This window comes from Pristiophorus japonicus, chromosome 6, assembly GCF_044704955.1.
Source record: "Pristiophorus japonicus isolate sPriJap1 chromosome 6, sPriJap1.hap1, whole genome shotgun sequence".
In the NCBI taxonomy this organism is placed as follows: domain Eukaryota; kingdom Metazoa; phylum Chordata; class Chondrichthyes; family Pristiophoridae; genus Pristiophorus; species Pristiophorus japonicus.
The window spans coordinates 2,931,080-2,956,920 of NC_091982.1; the positions used below are offsets into that span (position 1 = coordinate 2,931,080).

The following is a 25,841-nucleotide window of genomic DNA, read 5'->3' on the forward strand; positions in this document are numbered from 1 at the left end:
CTGAACTTAAGGAAAGGTAACTTTGACGGTATGAGGCGTGAATTGGCTAGAATAGACTGGCAAATGATACTTAAAGGGTTGACAGTGGATAGGCAATGACAAACATTTAAAGATCACATGGATGAACTTCAACAATTGTACATCCCTGTCTGGAGTAAAAATAAAACTGGGAAGGTGACTCAACCGTGGCTAACAAGGGAAATTAAGGATAGTGTTAAAACCAAGGAAGAGGCATATAAATTGGCCAGAAAAAGCAACAAACCTGAGGACTGGGAGAAATTTAGAATTCAACAGAGGAAGTCAAAGGGTTTAATTAAGAGAGGGAAAATAGAGTACGAGAGGAAGCTTGCAGGGAACATAAAAACTGACTGCAAAAGCTTCTATAAATATGTGAAGAGAAAAAGATTAGTGAAGACAAACGTAGGTCCCTTGCAGTTGGATTCAGGTGAATTTATAATGGGGAACAAAGAAATGGCAGACCAATTGAACCAATACTTTGGTTCTGTCTTCACGAAGGAAGACACAAATAACCTTCCGGATCGATTAGGGGACCAAGGGTCTAGTGAGAAGGAGGAACTGAAGGATATCCTTATTAGACGGGAAATTGTGTTCGGGAAATTGATGGAAATGAAGGCTGATAGCCTGCATCCTAGAGTACTTAAGAAAGTGGCCCTAGAAATAGTGGATGCATTGGTGATCATTTTCCAACAGTCTTATCGACCATGGATCAGTTCCTATGGACTGGAGGGTAGCTAATGTAACACCACTTTTTTAAAAAGGAGGGAGAGAGAAAACGGGTTATTATAGACTGGTTAGCCTGATATCAGTAGTGGGGAAAATGTTGGAATCAGTCATTAAGGATGAAATAGCAGCGCATTTGGAAAGCAGTGACAGGATCGGTCCAAGTCAGCTTGGATTTATGAAAGGGAAATCATGCTTGACGAATCTTCTGGAATTTTTTGAGGATGTAACTCGCAGAGTGGACAAGGGAGAACCAGTGGATGTGGTGTATTTGATCTTTCAGAAGGCTTTTGACAAGGTCCCGCACAAGAGATTGATGTGCAAAATCAAAGTACATGGTATTGGGGGTAATGTACTGACGTGGATAGAGAACTGGTTGGCCGACAGGAAGCAGAGAGTCGGGATGAACGGGTCCTTTTCAGAATGGCAGGCAGTGACTAGTGGAGTGCCGCAGGGCTCAATGCTGGGACCCCAGCTGTTTACAATATACATTAATGATTTAGATGAAGGAATTGAGTGTAATATCTCCAAGTTTGCAGGTGACACTAAACTGGGTGGCGGTGTGAGCTGTGAGGAGGATGCTAAGAGGCTGCAGGGTGACTTGGACAGGTTAGGTGAGTGGGCAAATGCATGGCAGATGCAGTATACTGTGGATAAATGTGAGGTTATCCATTTTGGGGGCAAAAACACAAAGGCAGAATATTATCTGAATGGCGGCAGGTTAGGAAAAGAGGAGGTGTAACGAGATCTGGGTGTCATGGTTCATCAGTCATTGAAATTTGGCATGCAGGTACAGCAGGCGGTGAAGAAGGAAAATGGTATGTTGGACTTCATAGCTAGGGGATTTGAGTATAGGAGCAGGGAGGTCTTACAGCAGTTGTACAGGGCCTTGGTGAGGCCTCACCTGCAATATTGTGTTCAGTTGTGGTCTCCTAATCTGAGGAAGGACATTCTTGCTAATGAGGAAGTGCAGCGAAGGTTCACCAGACTGATTTCCGGCTGGACTGACATATGAGGAGAGACTGGATCAACTGGGCCTTTATTCACTGGAGTTTAAAAGGATGAGAGGGGTCATCCTTCTCACGGAAGACGTATAAGATTCTGACGGGACTGGACAGGTTAAATGCGGGAAGAATGTTCCCGATGTTGGGGAAGTCCAGAACCAGGAGACATAGTGTTAGGATAAGGGGTAGGCCATTTAGGATTGGGATGAAGAGAAACTTCTTCACTCAGAGTTGTTAACCTGTGGAATTCCCTGCCGCAGAGTTGTTGATGCCAGTTCATTGGATATATTCACGAGGGAGTTAGATATGGCCCTTACGGCTAAAGAGATCAAGGGGTATGGCGAGAAAGCAGGAAAGGGGTACGAAGGGAATGATCAGCCATGATCTTGAATGGTGGTGCAGGCTCGAAGGGCCGAATGGCCTACTCCTGCACCTATTTTCTCTTGTTTCTATTCCATCAATTTGTCATTCCTTACCACATCCCAAAACTGAAATGAGGGGCAGCATCAAATCTGCAACATTCCAGTAATACATTTATCAAAAACCATTAACCACATATATGACGACTTGTGCAAACCCTTACCTCCCCTCTTTAGAATCATAGAATTATAGAATCATAAATTTACAGCATGGAAGGAGGCCATGTTAACCCATCGTGTCCGCGCCGGCCGACCAAGAGCTATCCAGCCTAATCCCACTTTCCAGCTCTTGGTCTGTAGCCCTGTAGGTTACGGCATTTTAAGTGCCCATCCAAGTAGCTTTTAAATGTGATGAGTGTTTCTGCCTCTACCACCCTTTCAGGCAGTGAGTTCCAGACCCCCATCACCCGCTGAGTGAAGAAATTTCTCCTCATATCTCTTGTAAACCTCCCCCCAATTACTTTAAATCTATGCCCCCTGTTTGTTGACCCTTATACCTAGGGAAACAGGTCCTTCCTATCCACACTATCCAGGCCCCTCATAATTTTATACACCTCAATCAGGTCTCCCCTTGGCCTCCTCTGTTTCAAAGAAAACAGACCCAGCATCTCCAATCTTTCTCACAGCCAAAATTCTCCAGTCCAGGCAACATTCTTGTAAATCTCCTCTGCACCCTTTCCAGTGCAATCACATATTTCCTGTAATGTGGTGACCAAAACTGCACACAGTATTCTAGCTGCTGCCTAACCATTGTTTTATACAGTTCAAGCATAACCTCCTTGCTCTTGTATTCCATATGCCTTTGTAACCACCTTATCTACCTGGCCTGCTACCTTCAGGAATCTGTGGACCAGCACTCCAAGGTCCCTTTGTTCCTCGACACTTTTCAGTGTAGTACCATTTAATGTGTGTTCCTTTGCCTTGTTAGACCTCCCCAAATGCATTACCTCACACAGCCAGATGAATTCCATTTGCCACTGTTCTGCCCACGTGACCAGTACATTGATATCTTCCTGCAGTCCGCAACTTTCTTCTTCATTATTAACCACACAGCCTATTTTAGTGTCATCTGCAAACTTCTTGATCATACCCCTTAACATTCAAATCCAAGTCATTGATATGTACCACAAAAAGCAAGGGACCCAACACTGAGCCCTGCAGAACCCCATTGAATACAGCCTTCCAGTCACAAAAACACCCATCAACCATTACCCTTTGCTTCCTGCCTCCGAGCCAATTTTGGATGCAACTTGCCACTTTGCCCTGGATCCCATGGGCTATTATTTTCGTGATCAGTCTGCCATGTAGGACTTTAAAGCTTTTCTAAAATCCATATACACTACGTCATACACACTGCCCTCATTTCACTGATCCTCCTGGTTACCTCCTCGAAAAATTCAATCAAGCTAGTCAGACACGCTCTTCCCTTGACAAATCCATACTGACTGTCCTTGATTAATCCATGTCTTTCCAAATGAAGATTTGTCTTGCACCCTCAGGATTTTTTCCAATAATTTTCCCATCATTGAGGTTAGGCTGACTGGCCTGTAATTACTCGGTCTATCCCTTTCTCCCTTTTTAAACAAGGGTACAACATTAGCAGTCCTCCAACCCTCTGGCACCACACCTGTAGCCAGAGAGGATTGGAAAATGATGGTCAGAGCCTCTGCTATTTCCTCTTTTGCTTCTCTTAACAGCCTGGGATACATTTCATCCGGACCTGGGAATTTATCCACTTTCAAAGCTGCTAAGCCCCTTAATAGTTCCTCTCTCTCTGTTTATCTCATCTAATATTTCACACTCCTCCCTCATTGCAAAGTCTACACGCCCCTCTCTTTTGTGAAAACAGATGCAAAGTATTCATTAAGAATCATACCCAAGTCTTCTGCCTCCACGCACACATTACCTTTTTTGGTCTCTAATAGGCTGCACTCTTTCTCTAGTTATCCTCTTGCTCTTAATGTGTTTATAAAACATCTTTGGGTTTTTCCTGATTTTACTTGCCAACATTCTTTCATGCTCTCTCTTTGCTTTCCTGATATGTTTTTTGATTGCACCCCTACATTTCTTATACCCCTCTAGAGTTTCTGCAGTGTTGAGTTCTCGGTATCTGTCATAAGCTTACCTTTTTTCTTTATCCAGGGGGTTCTAGATTTGTTCGCCCCACTCTTTTTTTTAAAGGGAACATACTTGCTGTACCCTCAGGATCTCCTTGAATGCCTCCCACTGCTCTGACAGATTTACCATCAAATAGCCTTTTCCAGTCCACTTTGGCCAAATCCCATCTCAGCTCAGCAAAATTGGCTTTACCCCAATTGAGAACTTTTTATCCTGGTCCCCCTTTGTCCTTTTCCATAACTATCCTAAATCTTACTGAATTATGATCACTAGCACCAATCCCACTGATGCCCCTTCCACCTGCCCCTCTTCATACCCCAAAACCAAGTCCAGAGCTGCCCCCTCCCTTGTTGGGCATGTTACGTACTGGCTAAAGAAGTTCTCCTGAATGCATTTTAGGAATTCTGACCCTCTGTACCATTCACACTTCCTTTTTCCCAGTTAATATTTGGGTAGTTGAAATCCCCCACTATTACAGCCCTCTAGTTTTTGCACTTCACAGCAATTTGCCCACGTGTTTGTTCTTCTATCTCCTTCTGACTGCTTGCGGATCTATACTGCACTTCCAGTAGTGTGATCGCCCCTTTTTTGTTCTTTAATATTGTACTCCCAAGTGTTAATCTGCGCTCTCATCTCATCTGCCTTATTTCCTATACTCCTTGCATTGAAATATATACCATTTAGTGGTGCCAAATTACCCTGTTGTCTATTTTCCAGCCCTTGTTTCCTCCGTCTTCCAAATTCACTTTCTACTTCTACTTCTTTGCTGTCCAATTCCAGCTTTGCTTCTCTCTCCACTGAATCTATTCTGTTCCCATCCCCCTGCCAAGCTTGTTTAAACCCTCCCCAACAGCACTAGCAAAACCTTCCGCGAGGAAACTGGTCCCGGCTCTGGAGGTACAACCCCGTCCGGCTTGCACAGGTCCCACCTCCCCAGAAACTGTTCCACTGCCTTAGGAATCTAAAGGCCTCCCGCCTGCACCATCTCTCCAGCCACGCATTCATCTTCTCTATCCTCCTATTCCTGTAGTCACTAGCACGTGGCACCAGCAGTAATCCGGAGATTACTACTTTTGAGTTCCTGCTTTTTAAACTCTCTCCTAGCTCCCTGAACTCTGCCTGCAGGACCCCATTCCTCTTTCTACCTATGTCATTGGTACCGATATGGACCAAGATCTCTGGCTGTTCACCCTCTCCCTCAATGTCTTATAGTCACTCAGTGACATCCTTGACCCTGGTATCAGGGAGGCAACATCCTGAAGTCACGTCTGCGGATGCAGAAACGCCTGTCTGCTCTCCTAACTATTGAATCCCCGACCACTATAGCTCTTCCACTCTTCTTCCCTCCTCCCCCACCCCCCCACCCCGTGCAACTGAGCCACCCGTGGTGCCGTGGACTTGGCTCTGGCTGCACTCCCCAGAGGCACCATTGCCATCACCAGTACTCAATACTGGTTGGAGAATGAGATAGACTCTTGGGATTCCTGTACTACCTGCCTTGTACTACCTACAGGGTATTGGTGAGGCCACACCTAGAGTACTGCGTACAGTTTTGGTCTCCGTATTTAAGGAAGGATATACTTGCATTGGAGGCTGTTCAGCGAATGTTCACGAGATTGATTCCGGAGATCACTTATGAAGATAGGTTGAGTAGCTTGGGCCTATACTCATTGGAGTTCAGAAGAATGAAAGGTGATGTTATCAAAACATATAAGATAGGGCTCAATTTCCCCCAGTGATTTGCGGCATTTTTTTTGAGCAGGCTCCATTTTTGGCCTAAGTTTTTTTTTAAAAAACAGTTTCCCCGATCAATTTGCACCAGCGTAACTCAGTTACGATTTTTTTAGTTAAGTTTTTATTTCAGCCAAAGGGTGCGTAACCTGCCACCCTCGCCAATTCTGGCCAGTTAAGCAAATGTGGCCAGCTGAGAGTCACTCCAGTTCTTCTTTGACCTCTAGAAAAACCTTCTGGAGAGTTAAGGAAATCGGCGCAGGTCCAGGTAAGTGCAGCAGATGCCCGGACAGCAGCAGCAGGAAAGGGGATGGGAGGGGGAGCCTTTCGGTATAGTTAGGTGTGGGGACCGGGAGGGAGGAAGCCATTTGGCCTGGGATAGGCGCGGGGGAGCGGACCGGGTGGTCGTTCGGCCTGGGTTGGGGCGGGGGAGCGGACTGGGGGGGCCACTCTGACTGGGCTAGGGGTGAGGGAGCAGACCGGGAGGCCACTTGGGGCCAAGGTCGGCCGGGGGAGCGGGACCGGCAAGCCACTCGGGGCGGGCTCGGAAAGCAGACGGGAAAGTCCTTCGGCCTGGGATAGGGGCGGGGATCGGCACTGGCATCGGGAGGGTGGGGGGGACTTTAATCATTGGAGATAAGTTGCTGCAATGTATTTTAATATGTTGTGAGCTGGCTATATGTTTCACTTTGCAGCCTCAGCTCGCAATGTGTCCCTGGTTACTGTGGCAACCCGATCTTTTTGGCGCAGATCAAGGCTCCACCCTCAAAACTAAAGAACAGGTTAGGCTGCGCCAAAATGAAGAAATCCAATGGGGAAACTTAGAACTTTTTTTTGGCATACTTGGGGGTCCCCAAAAAAACGGGCGTAACTCTTCAAGTACGCCAAAATAAAGCTTTGGGAAAATTGAGCCCATCATGAGAGGGCTCGACAAGTTGGGTGCAGAGAGGATATTTCCACTTGTAGGGTAAACTAAAACTAGGGGGGATAGTCTCAGAATAAGGGTCCGCCCATTTAAAACTGAGATGAGGAGGAATTTCTTCTGAGGGTTGTAAATCTATGGAATTCTTTGCCCCACAGAACTGTGGAGGCTGGGTCATTGAATATATTTAAGGCGGAGATAGACAGATTTTTGAGCGCTAAGGGAATAAAGAGTTTTGGGGAGCGACCAGGGAAGTGGAGCTGAGTCCATGATCGTATCGAATGGCGGAGCAGGCCCAAGGGGCCAAATGGCCTACTCCTGTTCCTATTTCTTAGGTTTTTCTGTTTAGTACTCCTCTTCTGTCTGGTGGTCACCCATTTCCTCTCTGCCTACACACTCCTGCGCTGCGGGGTGACCATCTCCTGAAAGGTGCTATCCACGGAATTGTCAGTCGCGCGGATGCACCGCTGTGACTCCAACCGCCGCTCAAGCTCCGAAACGCAGAGCTCAAGTTACTGCAGTTGGAGACACCTGCACACGTGGTTGTCCAGGCTACGTGAAGCGTCCAGGACTTCCCGCGTGGCACAGGATGTGCACTCTACAGGACTGAGCTGCCCTGCCATGCCTCTAGTTTATAGACTGAACTATCGAGCAGAAATAAACTCTCAAACTTAGCCAAACACACCCAGCAGCTATTCAGCAATCAGCTGATTTAATTAATGAGAATTTTTAGATTAGAAATATCACTTCTCTATGTTTACTTCTTTAATTACGGCTCTTAATTTACACCAATGCCCAAGGTTTTTTTTTAAAAAAGAGAAATCTAGAAATACTCACCAACCAACCAGCCAATCACCTGCTTGGCTGTGACGTCACACTTTGAATTTTTTTACTTCTTACCCACCCAAGTCCGTTTGGCGCTGAAGCAGATAGCTCCTCCTACGTAGTGTCTCCAGAGTGGCTGCAGCAGGGCTGGTGGAAGGCTGATGAGTATCGGTTCCAGAGATTACAGATGGCCTTGCAGGACCCCCTTGACCAACTCTGGGCCTGGAAAGCCCGGCTGTAGACTGCACCACCTCAGGCTGGGCGGCGGCAGTCTGGGCTGGCTGGATGACTGGTAGAGACAAGTGCCATGGCGGAGTGGCAGTTGTGAGATCAGGAATGCTGTCATCCGGAGAGGACAGCAGGTACCTGCTCCACAGACCCACTGCCACTTCCCCGGGGCAGCACCTCAGCACCCTTACCAATATGCTGGAGCACAGATTGGTAGCATGCTGCGACACCATGAGATGCCTGGTGGACCCAGCGACGATGGCATAAATCAAAGAGTTTCTGTCGCATCCAACTGAGACTGCATGAGAGCAGTCCTGAGACTTGATGCTAGCAACCATTGTCTGCATTACAGCGCTACGGTGCTGTATCGCTTCCGCCTGTACTGCAATGGAAGCTGCCACATCGCCCATGACATGCAGCATGAGGTCTGGATACGCACAGTCTCTGGGAGTCCACCATCTTCTGCAAAGTCAAAATGATGGGCTCTATAGTGGGCGCAGAGCTCTGCAATGTTGGAGGTGGACTCCTCCTTACCATTGCCGAGAGACTCTCGGGCACCCTTGCCATTGCACCTATCATCTCGGAGTACATGGCTCTCACCCTTCTTGTGAATGCCTCCCCATCAAGGTCCTCATCTGAGTCCTGTGCAGCAGAACTGCACGTGAACACGCCCTCCAGAGAGCTGGCTCCCAAGGTGTCCTTTCCCCTTAGCCTTGCTGCAGCCCGCTCATCCCCAGTGCATCAGCCAGTGCAGACTCCGCTATTAAACTTGCCTCTAAAGTTTGCGTCGTGCCGTTATCTGAGGTGGTGCCAGCGGGTGAGAGATGCAGTGACGTGGTGCTTTGCTGCTCCTCTTCTCCTTCCTCACTCTCGGGCTCAGGGACAGGCTGCTCATCTGGTTACTGATTATCTGAAAGCATAAAGGCACAAGACTCTCGTTAAGGTGAGGGCAGGGGGAAGGAATGCAGAAATCAGGAGCTGGAAAGTATTAAAGGGTTGTGGTGTGAGGGGGAAGTGGGATGAGAAAAGGAGAGAGGATGAGGTTACCGTTGCCCCCAACGGGGTTGACACCGCCAACAGCCACAGCGCCCACCACCTGCTGCCCAATGAGTCGCAGCACTCGCTCCTCAAGGTCTTGGAGGTGTGCGTCACCCCGCCTGTACTCTGCTGCTCCCTCCTATTGTGGGCCATCTTGGCTTGCAGAAGAAATGAATGTGAGAGTAGAGTCCAGCTGTGATTGTAGGCAAGGCGTGAGATACAGATGTGAGTTTGAGTCGGTGCAGATGTTTGGTGGGGGACTGAGGTTCAGATGCTGGTATATAGGATCTGTTGAAGCATGAACTCACCTTGACCGTCCGACTGAGGTCGTTGAATTTCTTGCAGCGCTGTATCCGGCTGCGTTGCACCACACTACTGACCGAGATCTCCTGGACCACTTCCCTCCACATTGCCCTGAAGACCTGGGGCAATGGTCTCCTTCTAGTGGCCGGGAAGAGCACTGCGCTCCTTCACTCCACTCCAGCCACCAAATGCCTCCAATGCCACATCTGGGAAATGATGAGCTCTCTTCCTGGGAGTGGGATCAGCCGTTGTCATCAGGGGATTCAGTTGCTCGCCGGTTGTCTTCAGAGCCAGCAATTCTGAAAATGAGGCTCTGCACAATGATACAACCTCCCCTTTAAGAGCTGGAAGGAGCCAGGGTGAAGGATCATTGCTGAATACATTGCACCTGCTTGAAATTCATTATTGCTTTGCTGGTAGCACCCTACTGAGGTCATTAGTGCTTGATTTAGCACTCCACTTCCTTCCTCGGGCGCTAACACCCCATTTAGTATCATTCTAAATCATTCGCGCCTGGCACTAAATTTTCAAAAGTTAATGCCTCAAATGGGTCGCTACTGAATTTCTCCCCCACAGTATTTCTGTTCTAAAACAATCCAAAGTATTTTTGTGCATTTCCTAACCTCTGGCCGTAGAGGGCTGTTGAAAGAGGACCAGTCCTCTGCCATCTGGGTACTTGGCGCAGGGAAAATGGAAAAAAGCCCCAAAATTAGAAATGAAGCACAATTATTTGTAATGGGCAATGGTTAGAATGGCTAATGTGAGCTGCAAATGCAAATAAAGTAATCCAGGACTTTCATCAGTGGAGTTAAAACGCAGATTTCAATTACTATCTATTTGGTAAAGTTGTGCTATGTACACTGTCTCAAATGTTTGAACCCAGTACTCCTTTGTAAATGGGGATCATAAGACTACCATGTGAAATAAGGAGAATTTTTGCATGTAATGTAGTTTTTACATTTTTCCAAAGTTGCAGCATTTCCTGACCTTTCTAATTATTCATATTTCTTGTCTCAGCGTTGTTATTTGGCTTGGAGATCTGAATTACAGACTCTGCCTCCCAGATGCCAGTGAAGTGAAGGCATTAATAGAGAGGCAAGATTTAAAGAAACTATTAGAATATGACCAGGTAGGGAAAATTTAAATCTTTGTTTTTATTCTGTCTTTGCTGAATTCCTTTAGAGTTGTGAAAATAGTGCCTCTAATAATTTCAGTGCAATCATTCAAACTGTAATTATCAATAATCTATTTTGAGATTTTCTGATTTTGTTTGCAACTGCTAACTTATTTATTATACTTAAGAATGCCAAATAGTAAGAGAGCTGGAAATTTATCCGAACTCTGTGACTGGTTATTAAAATGTACAGAATATACCTGAAACCTGTATCCATATTTAAACCCACTAATGGGAACATTTGGAGGAGAAGCAGAATGTTGAAAGATAAGTAGCTAAATGCAGAATTTCAGATTTTCGAGTGTGATCAGCATGTGGAGAATTTGTTCAGTTTCCGAGTAGCTTATCGAGTGTATCAAGAAATTCCGGCCTCCCGGGCCCGTATGGGCTACATGCTGAAAACCGGCTTTTCGCGCATATCGGGAGTGAGGACATTTGCTTGGGCAAGATTGCAGTATTTACACATCTTACCCAGCAAATGTCCCCAAAAATCTTGTAACTGATAAAAGCAAGCGCATAGCCTACTTTTATAGGTGCAAGTGTTTTAAAACATACAAAAACATGTTAAAAATAAAATTATAAACACATTTTATTGTTTAAAAACCCTCTCCACTACGGTAAGTTTATTTTTAACCATAAAAAAAAACTTTGTAAAAACTCAGGAAAATATTTTATTTTTATAAGATATAATAACTTTAATTTCAATTAATTTTAAATATGTGTGGTCTGTTTATTATTATTTTGTGTGTTTGGTTTTGTTCCCATTAAAAGCACAGAGAACTCGTAGATACGCAAGTCTCAGTGCTATTAATGGGAACCTGTGAAATACCTGATTGGCTGAGCAGTCACACGTGACTGCATCTTCTGTGTGGGAACCCTGCGGAAGGCAGCGCACTTCGCAGCGCGGGAAGAGAAGGCCTCTCCACCGCAATCCAGGGCGCCTCCAAGATCACCAAGTAGTTTCGTAAAAATTCTCCGTGAGGAAGACCTCGAGAGGAATTTCTGGGTCAATGAGGGAAGGTGTTATTTGCATTCCTCAGTTCTTTTTAGCTTAAACTAGGATCATGACTTTATTAAAATATGTCTCATATTTAATTGGCACAATTTAATTGGTTTCTATCCATCTGTTTTTCAGCTGAATATTCAGCGCAGGACTAAGAAAGCTTTTGCAGACTTCAATGAGGGGGAAATTCACTTCAGACCAACTTACAAATATGACACCAAATCAGACCGATGGGACTCGAGGTAAATAATCTTGAAGGATAGATTTGTTTATGGAGTTGTGTACAGTGGTATCTAGAATCACCCCATTCACAAAGATATTTCTTAAATTGCCTGTCCTCGTAGGCAGATTTTATGATGGAATTGTTCAAATAACGTGGCCAATAGTTTCCTCATTGGGCACAAATTGCTCTTAAAATTAAGTGTTTTGCTCATGTTTCTAATTTGCATATCACCAACCATAAAATCTTCCATGAACGAGTGGAATCGGGCAGCGTTTTAGAATGTAATTTTTTTACATTGCGCATTGGTGCAGTTTGAGGAATACAACTCAAAATGAGTATCACAAAAAAGAAACATTTTTAATCAGTGTCTAGTCCACCACCTGTGGGAAAACCTGATTTTAAATAACTGAAAATTACTTTGTTGCATTGGTCTACAGTAGTTATTTTCCTAATAAATTAAAATATTTGAAAGCTTTTAAAACGTGCCTAATAGTGTCCTTGTGCCGAAAACATTTTCTTCATTTTAAGAGCCTCCTTTAAGATCTACAAACGGATGTAATTAGCGGAAACTTACCATGATGATTAAATTGATCTGGGGTCGTGGGCAGAGCCTGCTTCTTGCATACTGTTTTTTAAAACTAGCCAAAAGATCGCAGAAACTCAATTTGTGCTGGATGTAATTTGCGGTTGAAATCCTTTGATCTTTTGCCTTGGTTTGGCCGATTTCAGGGGAATTGAGCTGAACAAAACAGCGCAACCTAGCAGAAGCTCCTGCCCCGCCTTTTTCTTTTTACAATCCTCGCTTGGTGTCACCTAATTCCTCCTGCCTGATTCACTTTGACTTCTCTTTTCACTTTTGAACCTTGATGCTAGCAATTTGGCTGTTAACCCTTTGATCCAGCTCCTAATGTATACTAGAAAATCAACTATTAATTGGCAGCAGATTATCATCTCTCGCTTTGATGGGGCATAAAATCAAAGATGGAAACAATTCTTATGGGATGGGACTCCTTCTCTTAGAAGTTGAGCAAATATTTGTTAAGCTTTACTTATGCATTGTTTTGTACTATCCAAAGCGTAGGGTTGGTTGATGCTCGCATTGAGTGCCAAAGTCATCGATGTAATTTTTTCACCTTAATTGTAAAACTCATCCAGATAAATATATTTAGCAAATAACTTGTACTTTCAAACAAGTTTTATTAATATATATAGTATATATATATATTTTTTTTTTTACATTTTGTAAGTTGTGTTCCTGTTTAACTTACTGTCTTTGTCGCTGCTCTATATTAAAAAGAAATACAATGCTGAGTAATTATTCCTAATTACAACTGTTCTACTGTTTAGGTATTTAATTTTTCTCCCCTCCTGGAGTATGGAGCAAACTAGCCAACTTCCTTGGCTGAGAATGCCAGCTGGAGGACTATCCCAATTTATTTTAATTAGGGTTAAGAAGAAGTTTGGAAAAAGTTTATAGTTCTCCACCAAAATGTGCTTGCTAGGTATCACAGGAAAATTGGCCCCTGTTTATTCCTCTTTCCTAGCCTCCCACCTCCCTCCCTCTAACCCCCACCCCGCCCCTCAGAAGTAAGGAAATGAAAAACCTCTGATTATTACTGGCAACTCATTTAAACCATGAATTGGGTCCTTGTCAGGAAAAGATGGATACTTTCTATAAGTTTTGATATTTTGCTTATTGTGAATATATCCTGCTATTACACTCTATATTGTACCCCAAGGTTATGGTACTGCTATATTATGCCAACTGTTTTTCCTTGGCAGTGGCAAGTGTCGTGTCCCAGCATGGTGTGATCGTGTGCTCTGGAGAGGCGAGAGTGTACGGCAAAAAAGTTATCGAAGTCACATGGAGCTACGAACCAGTGATCACAAACCTGTCAGCTCACTCTTGGATATTGGGGTATGTGGTGTGTGTGTGTCTTGATACTTTCCTACTGTACATGAAAACATCTTCTTTCCCTCCACCAGCGTTAGCTGCACCCAGAACTAAGCTGGTGAAATCTAGCCTTTCCTCTCCAGCTGCAGTTCTACAATCTGTTCTTCCAAACCAATTCTGTTTAATTTCTTACCACCTTCTTCCTGCACTCTTCTTGTTTGGTGTTACCTAATCTCTACTTCCTGATTTACCTTGTCTTCTCTCTTACTCTTTTCAACTTTGGTGTGTTCAACACTTTCACCTAATAAAAACAGAAATAGTGGATGGAGTAAAACTAAAGTTAGTAAAGAAATTTCCTAGCTTGAGACAGTGAACAGATGTATGGCTAAATTTAAAAAGGGATGTGGAACCCAATTTGGAAGAGAGAGAGAGGGAAACCTCCTAAGCACACTCAGAATTAAAATTACCAAGAAGGAATTTAAAATGGTGTAATTTTAATGGGTGAAAGTATATGCTAAACCCAGTTTCTTTTAAATTACCTTTTAATTTAATTATCAAGAAACAAACTAACTTTTGACTCTGACTATAATTTCAAGCGTTTGGTCTATGAAACAATATAGCCCGGAATCTGCTGTGTGTAATAACAGCGAATGAACAGCGTTCGCTGTTATTACCTCTTTGAAACTGACCCCAACTTCAGGATATAGCACATGCGCATCCTAACACAGAAATCCTGAAGTTATGGTCAGTCATTCACTGCTCCCACACTGTGGCCCCCATCCCCTCATCGCCAGAAATCCGTGTAATCAATGAAACTGACGAAAACTTGTTGGATTAGGTGTAACTGGGGTTTTAACAGCATTTTGACTGCTAAACAAATGTTATGGCCCTGAAAAACGAATTTTAATCTTGAGTATAACTCCCAACAGAAAAAGTAAAAAAATCCAAACTTACCTGCTGGCTCCCGGGCTTCGGAGATGTCGTGTCCTTGGCCTGCAGGTGTATACCTGCATAAAGGTCCAAGGATCCCAGGAAAGCAGGCTGTTTGGAACCGTTCCTGGGATCACGTGGGCCAGGTCCTCCCATCAGAAAGGAGAATTCTTCGTCATGCTTATGGGGATTCAGTTTACCAATGGAATTGAGGAATCCCCAAGTAATTAAATAATTTACAGAACTAGAATAAAAATACATGTTCCCGTTTTCAAATTTAATTAAAAGTCCCTTTAATGAAGCATTTACAAAAAGAAATTTTAATCCGGGGCAAAATTTACATAAAGCCAATTTTAAATGGGGTTGCAGAATATTTTTCTATTTTAAAATTTTTAATTTAACATTTATTTTAACCCTTGCCCACAGGCCTGCTTTTAGCAGACATACGGGTTTTGTGGGCAATAGTTGAGAACTCTGCGTCAGCAAAGTGATTTTTGGGTTGGTTCATATGGTCTGTCGAGGCGAACCTTGACTGATCACAAATTTTGGGTTTTCGCGCAAGAGCAGTACATGCAGAAATCTGTAACGTGTAGGGCCTTTTACAAGGCTTGCGGCGTACGCCATTATCGGCCCCACAAAATCCGGGCCGATATTTTTTTTTAAGTTTGTTTGTTTATTTCAGGTTTACCTTTTCCCTATGCAAGAGCTTCAATCTTTGGTTTGCTCTCTAACATTTTTAAAAAGTCAGAATAAAAGGAGCTTTTCACTTCCTGGATCCTTGTCTCTGACGATTCTGTATTGTGATTGGCAACTTAGACCGCTTGTTAGCATAACAGCAGCTTGCAGTATGCGATTCCCCATTATCTTACACTGATCTCAATTGCACGTCGGAAAAGCCAAACATCTTGCCACTGAGGTCACGAGGTCTTTATGGACAGCTTTCTTCGGAGCCAGTGGCAAACGTCTTTGCTTCGCTGCTGACCGCAAATTACATAGTATTATGTAAGGAAGCAAAACAAAAAAATAGACTTTCCTCATCCTACAGTGATGGCATCTGTACACCAGTATTGTACCAATGGCAAAATATGCAGACTGTCCTTCCCCTTCTCAGCTAACTTAGGCTATATTTTCTACTGAACAGTTCTACACATTTTTATTTACGTGTATAGGAACAGTAAAAGACCCTCTGGTCTATCCAGCCTGTCCCACAATTGTGATGCCTTGTGTATCACAGTATATACTCCGCTCTATGCACAAACCATGTGATCTCCTAGGATAGGTGAAAAAACAGATTTAAAAACCCAGACCGATTTGAGTGGAGGGAGATGGGGAAAATAGGAATTTCCTCTTGGACTTACCTAGGCAATTGCAACTAGTACAGGAGATCACTCTGGCCCAGGTAATTCCTTGCTGTACCTACCTTTTGCAAGAGGTGGTCTCCGCCACAGCCAGAAACAGGTCCAGCTCTCACTTGAAGGAATTCAGCGAATTGGCATCCATTGCGCGAGCTGACAGCCAGAGGTCCACGATTCTGAGAACAGAACCACTTCCTTCTAACCTAGATCTGGCCTTGTACAACTTAATTGTGACCACTGGTCCTCCCTAACACAAACTGCCAACACAGTATATTCCCTTTATCATCTGAGAACCTCAATCAAATCACTCCTAAGACTATGTTTCTCCAAAGTGTAGAATTCCAGTTCTTTTCGCCTATCTTCATAACTAAAATACTTTAAACTGGCAATTAGAAACATAGAAAATAGGTGCAGGAGTAGGCCATTCGGCCCTTCTAGCCTGCACCGCCATTCAATGAGTTCATGGCTGAACATGCAACTTCAGTACCCCATTCCTGCTTTCTCACCATACCCCTTGATCCCCCTAGTAGTAAGGACTTCATCTAACTCCTTTTTGAATATATTTAGTGAATTGGCTTCAACAACTTACTGTGGTAGAGAATTCCACAGGTTCACCACTCTCTGGGTGAAGTAATTCCTCCTCATCTCGGTCCTAAATGGCTAACCCCTTATCCTTAGACTGTGTCCTCTGGTTCTGGACTTCCCCAACATTGGGAACATTCTTCCTGCATCTAACCTGTCTAACCCCATCAGAATTTTAAACGTTTCTATGAGGTCCCCTCTCATTCTTCTGAACTCCAGTGAATACAAACCCAGTTGATCCAGTCTTGATAGGTCAGTCCCGCCATCCCGGGAATCAGTCTGGTGAACCTTCGCTGCACTCCCTCAATAGCAAGAATGTCCTTCCTCAGGTTAGGAGACCAAAACTGTACACAATACTCCAGGTGTGGCTTCACCAAGGCCCTGTACAACTGTAGCAACACCTCCCTGCCCCTGTACTCAAATCCCCTCGCTATGAAGGCCAACATGCCATTTGCTTTCTTAACCGCCTGCTCTAGTGGCCCTCCTCTGCACCCCTTCCAAGGCCTCAATATCATCCACCATGTGAGGAGACCAAAACTGGACACTCTATTCCAACTGATCAAGGTCTTGTACAAGGCCAAAATAGTATACGTTGACTGGTAGTCAATTGTCCTATGATTGCACCCCAACACCCTATTCACTTGGGTTATCGATTCACTGCATTGCTTATTAACCATTAGAGATCTATGCACTAGAACTTACAGATCTTTTTCTTCTTCTTCTTTAATCTTTTTCCCTAAAGGGTGTATGTAGTTTGAACATTTGCCCTTCGCACATGTATAACACTGCACTTTTCCAAGTTAAATATCATTTCCCAGTCACGAGCACAATCCCAAAACACTTCAAGATCCGCCTGAAGCAGTGGAGCATCATCTACAGTTCTAACACTCACAGACCTTGGTATCATCTGCAAATTTGCAGATTAGTCCCCAATATCTACATCTAGATCATTAATAAAAATAAAGAGTAGCGGTCCCAACACCAAACTCTGCAGGTCACCAGTCTCCAAACCAATCCAAATCCATCTATAGCTATTTTCTGCCTGATTCCTTCCAGCTAGTTCTCAATCCAGCTCAATATATTATAACTCATACCAGAGATTTGGATCTTGTAGAGAAGCCTTTTGTGGGGTACCTTTTTGGAGGTCTGGGCTTCCCTCACCCACCACCTTGAGGACTTATTCAAAAAATATAATCATTTATAAGACCTGACCTTTTATTTTGAAGCAGTTTTGTATGTCCCTAATATGACCCTCCATCCAAATAATCAGATATTGCATCCCTCATGATTCACTCCAGCATCTTTCCTATTAGTGATGCCAAACTAATGGGCCTATAGTTACCCGGGTCTGTCTTGTCTCCTTTTTTAAAAAAAAAAAGATGGGGATGACATTAGCCTCCTTTCAGTCTCCGGGGAACTTCCCAGAGTGCAGTAAGCTATTAGAAATACGGGCAAGGGTTTCTCACAGCACGTGTTCAATCTCCGAGGTTTCTGGTTATCATCAGGCCCAGCCCAGCTGCTGTATCTATTTTCAGGTTCTTAATTCCATCTAAAACAATATGCTCATTAATGTTAATATTATTAGTTTTATTGTCAACATTATCATTAAATTCTAACTGTCGAGCATCTGCTTCAAGAGTGAAGACTGACGCAAAGTACTCATTTAATATTTCCGCCATACCCAGTGAGTCCTTTGTAACCTGAATTTCATCAATAAATTCAGAGTAGGCTTGATTTTGGTGGTTGAATGGCTAGCAATTAAAATGCCATGAGTCTGGACATCCAGGCTACCCATTATTCAACTGTACTTGGTTCAGTTAGAGATTTTTGGCAGTTCTCAGCCAGGCCACTAGGGCTTGCACACCAAATAATGAAATATCTTTTGGGGAGGAGGTGAGGGCATGAAAGAAAGTAGGGCTGACATAAGTTTTATCCTGCATGCCCTGTTTGGCTCCAGTCTCTTTCAAGTAGCTCACAGAACAGAATTATCAATGATTGTAGAAGTATCTCTGCTACAGACCTGCACCCTCCAATAGGAGGAATGTAACTAGAAAAAATAAGGAGAAATTTATACGGTAATGTGGTGAATGAATAGAAATTTTAAAATTCAGAGTGTAGTGTAACAAAATTTGCAGATGACACAAAGATTAGTGGGAAAGCGGATTGTGTAGAGGACACAGAGAGGCTGCAAAGAGATTTAGATAGGTTAAGCGAATGGGCTAAGGTTTGGCAGATGGAATACAATGTCGGAAAATGTGAGGTCATCCACCTTGGGGGGGGGAAAAAAAACAGTAAAAGGGAATATTATTTGAATGGGGAGAAATTACAACATGCTGCGGTGCAGAGGGACCTGGGGGTCCTTGTGCATGAATCCCAAAAAGTTAGTTTGCAGGTGCAGCAGGTAATCAGGAAGGCGAATGGAATGTTGGCCTTCATTGCGAGAGGGATGGAGTACAAAAGCAGGGAGGTTCTGCTGCAACTGTATAGGGTATTGGTAAGGCCACACCTGGAGTACTGCGTGCAGTTTTGGTCACCTTACTTAAGGAAGGATATACTGGCTTTGGAGGGGCTACAGAGACGATTCATGAGGCTGATTCCGGAGTTGAGGGGGTTACCTTGTGATGATAGATTGAGTAGACTGGGTCTTTACTTGTTGGAGTTCAGAATGATGAGGGGTGATCTTATAGAAACATTTAAAATAATGAAAGGTATAGACAAGATAGAGGCAGAGAGGTTGTTTCCACTGGTCGGGGAGACTAGAACTAGGGGGCACAGCCTCAAAATACGGGGGAGCCAATTTAAAACCGAGTTGAGAAGGAATTTCTTCTCCCAGAGGGTTGTGAATCTGTGGAATTCTCTGCCCAAGGAAGCAGTTGAGGCTAGCTCATTGAATGTATTCAAGTCACAGATAGATAGATTTTTAACCAATAAGGGAATTAAGGGTTATGGGGAGCGGGCGGGTAAGTGGAGCTGAGTCCACGGCCAGATCAGCCATGATCTTGTTGAATGGCGGAGCAGGCTCGAGGGGCTAGATGGCCTACTCCTGTTCCTAATTCTTATGTTCTTATGGCTATAAGAGATTAGGTTACTGCTATTGGATTTTCTGAACTAATAGATCTTCTATGATAATGACCATAATAAATTGGAGGATATGGACTTTATCTTGTCTTTGTGCTGCTGGTAATTTTTTTTCTGTGTGTGTGTGTGTGTGTCTCGATTTCTCACTCGCTCTCTCTCTCTTCATAAAAACATAAGAACATAAGAATTAGGAACAGGAGTAGGCCATCTAGCCCCTCGAGCCTGCTCCGCCATTCAACAAGATCATGGCTGATCTGGCCGTGGACTCAGCTCCACTTACCCGCCCGCTCCCCATAACCCTTAATTCCCTTATTGGTTAAAAATCTATCTATCTGTGACTTGAATATATTCAATGAGCTAGCCTCAACTGCTTCCTTGGGCAGAGAATTCCACAGATTCACAACCATCTGGGAGAAGAAATTCCTTCTCAATTCGGTTTTAAATTGGCTCCCCTGTATTTTGAGGCTGTGCCCCCTAGTTCTAGTCTCCCCTACCAGTGGAAACAACCTCTCTGCCTCTATCTTGTCTATCCCTTTCATTATTTTAAATGTTTCTATAAGATCACCCCTCATCCTTCTGAACTCCAACGAGTAAAGACCCAGTCTACTCAATCTATCATCATAAGGTAACCCCCTCATCTCCGGAATCAACCTAGTGAATCATCTCTGTACCCCCTCCAAAGCCTGTATATCCTTCCTTAAGTAAGGCGACCAAAACTGCACGCAGTACTCCAGGTGCGGCCTCACCAATACCCTGTACAGTTGCAGAAGGACCTCCCTGCTTTTGTACTCCATCCCTCTCGCAATGAAGGCCAACATTCCATTCGCCTTCCTGATTACCTGCTGCACCTGCAAACTAACTTTTTGGGATTCATGCACAAGGACCCCCAGGTCCCTCTGCACCGCAGCATGTTGTAATTTCTCCCCATTCAAATAGTATTCCCTTTTTTTGTCTTTTTTCCCAAGGTGGATGACCTCACACTTTCTGACATTGTATTCCATCTGCCAAACCTTAGCCCATTCGCTTAACCTATCTAAATCTCTTTGCAGCCTCTCTGTGTCCTCTATACAACCCGCTTTCCCACTAATCTTTGTGTCATCTGCAAATTTTGTTACACTACACTCTGTCCCCTCTTCCAGGTCATCTATGTATATTGTAAACAGTTGTGGTCCCAGCACTGATCCCTGTGGCACACCACTAACCACCGATTTCCAACCCGAAAAGGACACATTTATCCCGACTCTCTGCTTTCTGTTAGCCAGCCAATTCTCTATCCATGCTAATACATTTCCACTGACCCTGCGTACCTTTATCTTCTGCAGTAACATTTTGTGTGGCACCTTATTGAATGCCTTTTGAAAATCTAAATACACCACATCCATCGGTACACCTCTATCCACCATGCTCGTTATATCCTCAAAGAATTCCAGTAAATTAGTTAAACATGATTTCCCCTTCATGAATCCATGCTGCGTCTGCTTGATTGCACTATTCCTATCTCGATGTCCCGCTATTTCTTCCTTTATGATAGTTTCAAGCATTTTCCCCACTACAGATGTTAAACTAACCGGCCTATAGTTACCTGCCTTTTGTCTGCCCCTTTTTTAAACAGAGGCATTACATTAGCTGCTTTCCAACCCGCTGGTACCTCCCCAAAGTCCAGAGAATTTTGGTAGATTATAACGAATACATCTGCTATAACTTCCGCCATCTCTTTTAATACCCTGGGATGCATTTCATCAGGACCAGGGGACTTGTCTATCTTGAGTCCCATTAGCCTGTCCAGCACTACCTCCCCTAGTGATAGTGATTGTCTCCAGGTCCTCCCTTCCCACATTCCTGTGACCAGCAATTTCTGGCATGGTTTCTGTGTCTTCCACTGTGAAGACCGAAGCAAAATAATTGTTTAAGGTCTCAGCCATTTCCACATTTCCCATTATTAAATCCCCCTTCTCATCTTCTAAGGGACCAACATTTACTTTAGTCACTCTTTTCCGTTTTATATATCTGTAAAAGCTTTTACTATCCGTTTTTATGTTTTGCGCAAGTTTACCTTTGTAATCTATTTTTCCTTTCTTTATTGCTTTCTTAGTCATTCTTTGCTGTCGTTTAAAATTTTCCCAATCTTCTATTTTCCCACTAATCTTGGCCACCTTTTTTCGCATTGGCTTTTAATTTGATACTCTCCTTAATTTCCCTGGTTATCCCTTCTTTTACCACCCTTCTTTTTCACTGGAATATATTTTTGTTGAGCACTATGAAAGAGCTCCTTAAAAGTCCTCCACTGTTCCTCAATTGTGCCACCGTTTAGTCTGTGTTCCCAGTCTACTTTAGCCAACTCTGCCCTCATCCCACTGTAGTCCCCTTTGTTTAAGCATAGTACGCTCGTTTGAGACACTACTTCCTCACCCTCAATCTGTATTACAAATTCAACCATACTGTGATCACTCATTCCGAGAGGATCTTTTACTGGGAGATCGATTATTATTTCTGTCTCATTACACAGGACCAGATCTAAGATAGCTTGCTCTCTTGTAGGTTCTGTAACATACTGTTCTAAGAAACAATCCCGTATGCATTCTATGAATTCCTCCTCCAGGCTACCCCGTGCGATTTGATTTGACCAATCGATATGTAGGTTAAAATAACCCATGATTACTGCCGTTCCTTTTTCACATGCCTCCATTATTTCCTTGATTATTGCCCGCCTCTTCCTCTATCTCCCATTCTTCTTCCCCCTCATCCTACTTACCCATCTGGTTTACTATTTCTTTCTCCTATTTTTTGGTGTCCTCATTTGGTCTTTGTTTTCCTTTTATCTTCAGCTTTTCCTTTTTTTTTCAGTTTCTGCTTTTTTTTAAACCTGTGTCTCGTTTTGTGTTCTGGCTTTTTTTTCCGTTTGGCTAATGGGTTATTTCTTGGCTCAATTTGTGGCTAAAGGATGAGAGGAAGGATGGGGTCTGGAGGCTGCATTTTTGCACCACAGGTAAGCAGCCTGGCTGCTGGGGAAATGGAACATTTTCAGGTTGTGGTACCCGAAGGCTACATTTTCATGTGACGGTTGATGGATGGGCATATGATTTTCATGCCGCAAGTGGAGGGTGAGAGGATGGATTACGCCTGATAACTGAATTTTTGGATAACGTGGGTAGAAGACTATAGTACCAAAAGAAGAAAACAAACATGAAGGGTTTGGTACCACTTGCCTAGAAGATGCAAATAACAGGAACTGGGAGGACTGAAAAGCAAGTACAGTATAAGTATATGGGAAATTCAAAGCTGTCGAGCTTAAACCCAACACCTAGGCATCCACTTTGACTCAGTAGTAGCACTAAGAAGATTGTGGGTTCAAGTCACACGCCAGAGATTTGAGCACATACTCTTGGCTTACGCTTCAGTGCAGTACTGAAGGGAGTGTTGCACTCAGGTGCCGTCTTTCAGATGAGACGCCTGCCCTCATGGGTGGACTTAAAAGATCAGGGGAGTTCTCCCCAGTGGGACCAATATTTATCCCTCAACCAACGCCATTTAAAAAAAAAACGATTATGCGGTCATTATCTCATTGCTTTTTGTGGGACTTTGCTGTGCACCAAATTATCTGCCGTGTTTTGTACATTACAACATTGACTACACTTCAAAAGGACTTCATTGACTCTAAAATGTTTGGGGATATCCTGAGGTCATAAAAGACGTATAAATATAAATTCTTTCAGGCATGGTATGCAAGTCAGAAAGTGTACACTTATATGTAAAACTTAATATGTACATTTTGTGTATCCAAGAGAAATATCAAATAATTACTTTATTCCATTCTGCTGTAGGTGAAAATTGTAGATGAGCTCAGGTACAAGAAGGTGTTTGAAGATATTGTTCGAGTGATGGATCGAATGGAGAATGAGTTCTTACCTTCGTTATGCCTTAGTAGAAGGGATGTAAGTGTAGAGCTACTCAACTTGTTTGAACATTATCAACCTTTTTGTTCAGCTACAATGTTGCTTGTAGTTTGTAGTATAATTGGGTTCTAAATACCCATGAGCTATGTGAAAATCTCCTTTTCTTCCACGTACTGTATATGAATTGACTTTGCCAGTATTGGTGCATGAATATATCTGGATTGTAGCCCCAGGGGCCATTGAATGTCACTCTTTGAATAAAACAGAACCCAAGGCTATTTTGTCAGACAACATTCAAAAATAATACTTTGATTTTTATCCGATTATTCCTCCTCTAAGAGGCGGTAATGAGGTGGTGAGGCCTTTCCGACTGGGGCCAGGCAGATGGTCCGACTCACCCAGGTGGATATTTTTATATACTCATTACCAGAATGCCGCTTAAATTGTTGCACAATATCTACATATGCAGGTCCATGCAAATGGAAGAAGCTGCATGACAACTATAGTTTTATACTTTTGGTGAATTGTGTCTGGAATATTAAATAATGTCTACCACTCAATCCTGCGAGTTGGAATGAAGTTTCTGTACATTGGTCAGTGCTTCTGGGATACAAAATTAACCTGAGCCATGTGCTCCATTCATAATGCAGTTTAGCATTTTGAACTGGAGGTGTGCCATAGATAATGTCCTATAATACAAGGTTCAGTGGAATTTTAGTGGCCTAATTTGCGAGTTGGTGTATTTTTTTTTTAATGCGTGTAATGGGGGAGTATGTCATACAAGTAGTGCTCGAATGGGAAATATATATTTATGATTCAGTAACTAAGAGGATCTTTGGCTTAAAACCATGTTTCTCTGATATTGTGCACTGAGCCACTAACTAATCATTTTTGCCCCTAATGTGAAATTCTTCTATAAAGCATTAAAAGTGCAAAGGCTGTCAAAGGAGAATCCATTTCAGGAAATAGTTCTTAGCAGCAAAGCACTTAGAATTTCATTGAAGAGCTTAGAATCAGTCTGTAGTTACCCTGATAGATAAAGCAGCATAATGCTCCATCTTGAAGCTTGACGTATCCGTCATTAGCATTAGCCAGAGGCACTCTTCAACCATGAATTGGATTGCGTATCATGCAGCTGGCAAATGCATTCCACTTGACCCAGTACAGGACATTACTAGTTCATCCTTTCTGAGAATTATGGAGGTGCACAGTGAAAGCAATCAGGTCATTTATGTGGTATGAGACTGCAGGCCAATTATTCCAGGATCTTTGAGATGTATGTAGTTAAATAAAAAATATTGCACTGGTGTTCTTTATAAACATGTGCCGGAATAATTGAGTCAAAACATAGTCAACAGAAGACTCATGTTTTGTTTTTTTTGTTTTGTTTTATGTTCTTAATTACAGTTTACTTTTGGAGATGTTAAGTTCCGGCAGCTGCAAAGGGAAAGGTTTCAGATTGCTAATGACGGGCAGGTGCCATGTCATTTCTCCTTCATTCCCAAACTGAATGACAGCCATTACAGCAAACAGTGGCTACGGGCAGAACCCTGCGAAGGATATCTCGAACCTAGTAAGTAAAGTGAGAATAATAGCATTATTTAGTAGTCCAGTAATATAATTGTGCTGTCACAGATCAGTGACTTGTATTCAGCTTAAGTGTTGATTTATACCTAGAAGTAATTTTAATTTTACCTTTTAGTCTCTAGACCTAAAACTTTAGTGTTCAGAAGAAATTTAGTCCTAATTTCAGTCTAGTCTTGTGTTCCCAAATTTTAGTCATATCATAGATGATACAGCACAGAAGACCATTCGGCTCATCGTGTCTCTGCTGGCTCTTTTGAAAGAGCTATCCTATTAGTCCCACTCCCCTGCCATTTCCCCACAGCCCTGCAATTTTTTCCTCTTCATTAATATTTTAGTATGAATCTTTGGAGGAAATAATTGTCATTTATTTTTTGCTTTCCATATTTTTGTCTTTTTCTCCTCCGACATTTATGTTTTGACAAATGACAACAATTTCACTTCTCACAGCTTATGCATGCACAAGTAATGTTGAGAAATAAATAAGGTCTTGAATAATAACCAAGACTTTATTAATTTGCTTAAATTTCCAGCATCTGTTCCACAGGTTGTGAACTGCTGGCTATTCTTTTAATCCTACAAATAATTGTAATTGTGCACTCTTGTCTCTTGAATGTTAGTTTTGGTCTTCATGAGAAATGTAGTTCTAATTTTAATTTAATTGATGAAAAAAATATATATTTTTAACCAATGTCTGTGTTCCTCTTTGACTCAAATAGCACTAACACACAATTTAGCCAGGTTGATCTTTTACACATTTGCATCTACTGTACTTGAACAGTACTACAGAAGTATA

General features: G+C 43.0%; 1 protein-coding gene across 3 annotated transcripts in view; it reads left to right on the top strand.

Moving 5' to 3' along the window:
- Positions 1–25,841, top strand: part of ocrl (OCRL inositol polyphosphate-5-phosphatase) — a 164,695-nt gene that overhangs the window by 100,292 nt on the left and 38,562 nt on the right. For all 3 annotated transcript variants that reach the window (XM_070882547.1, XM_070882548.1, XM_070882549.1), the window contains exons 13-17: positions 10,347–10,458; positions 11,639–11,748; positions 13,512–13,647; positions 23,390–23,500; positions 24,869–25,034. In XM_070882547.1, the coding sequence (XP_070738648.1) occupies positions 10,347–10,458; positions 11,639–11,748; positions 13,512–13,647; positions 23,390–23,500; positions 24,869–25,034 (635 nt within the window). The remainder of the gene's footprint in view (positions 1–10,346; positions 10,459–11,638; positions 11,749–13,511; positions 13,648–23,389; positions 23,501–24,868; positions 25,035–25,841) is intronic.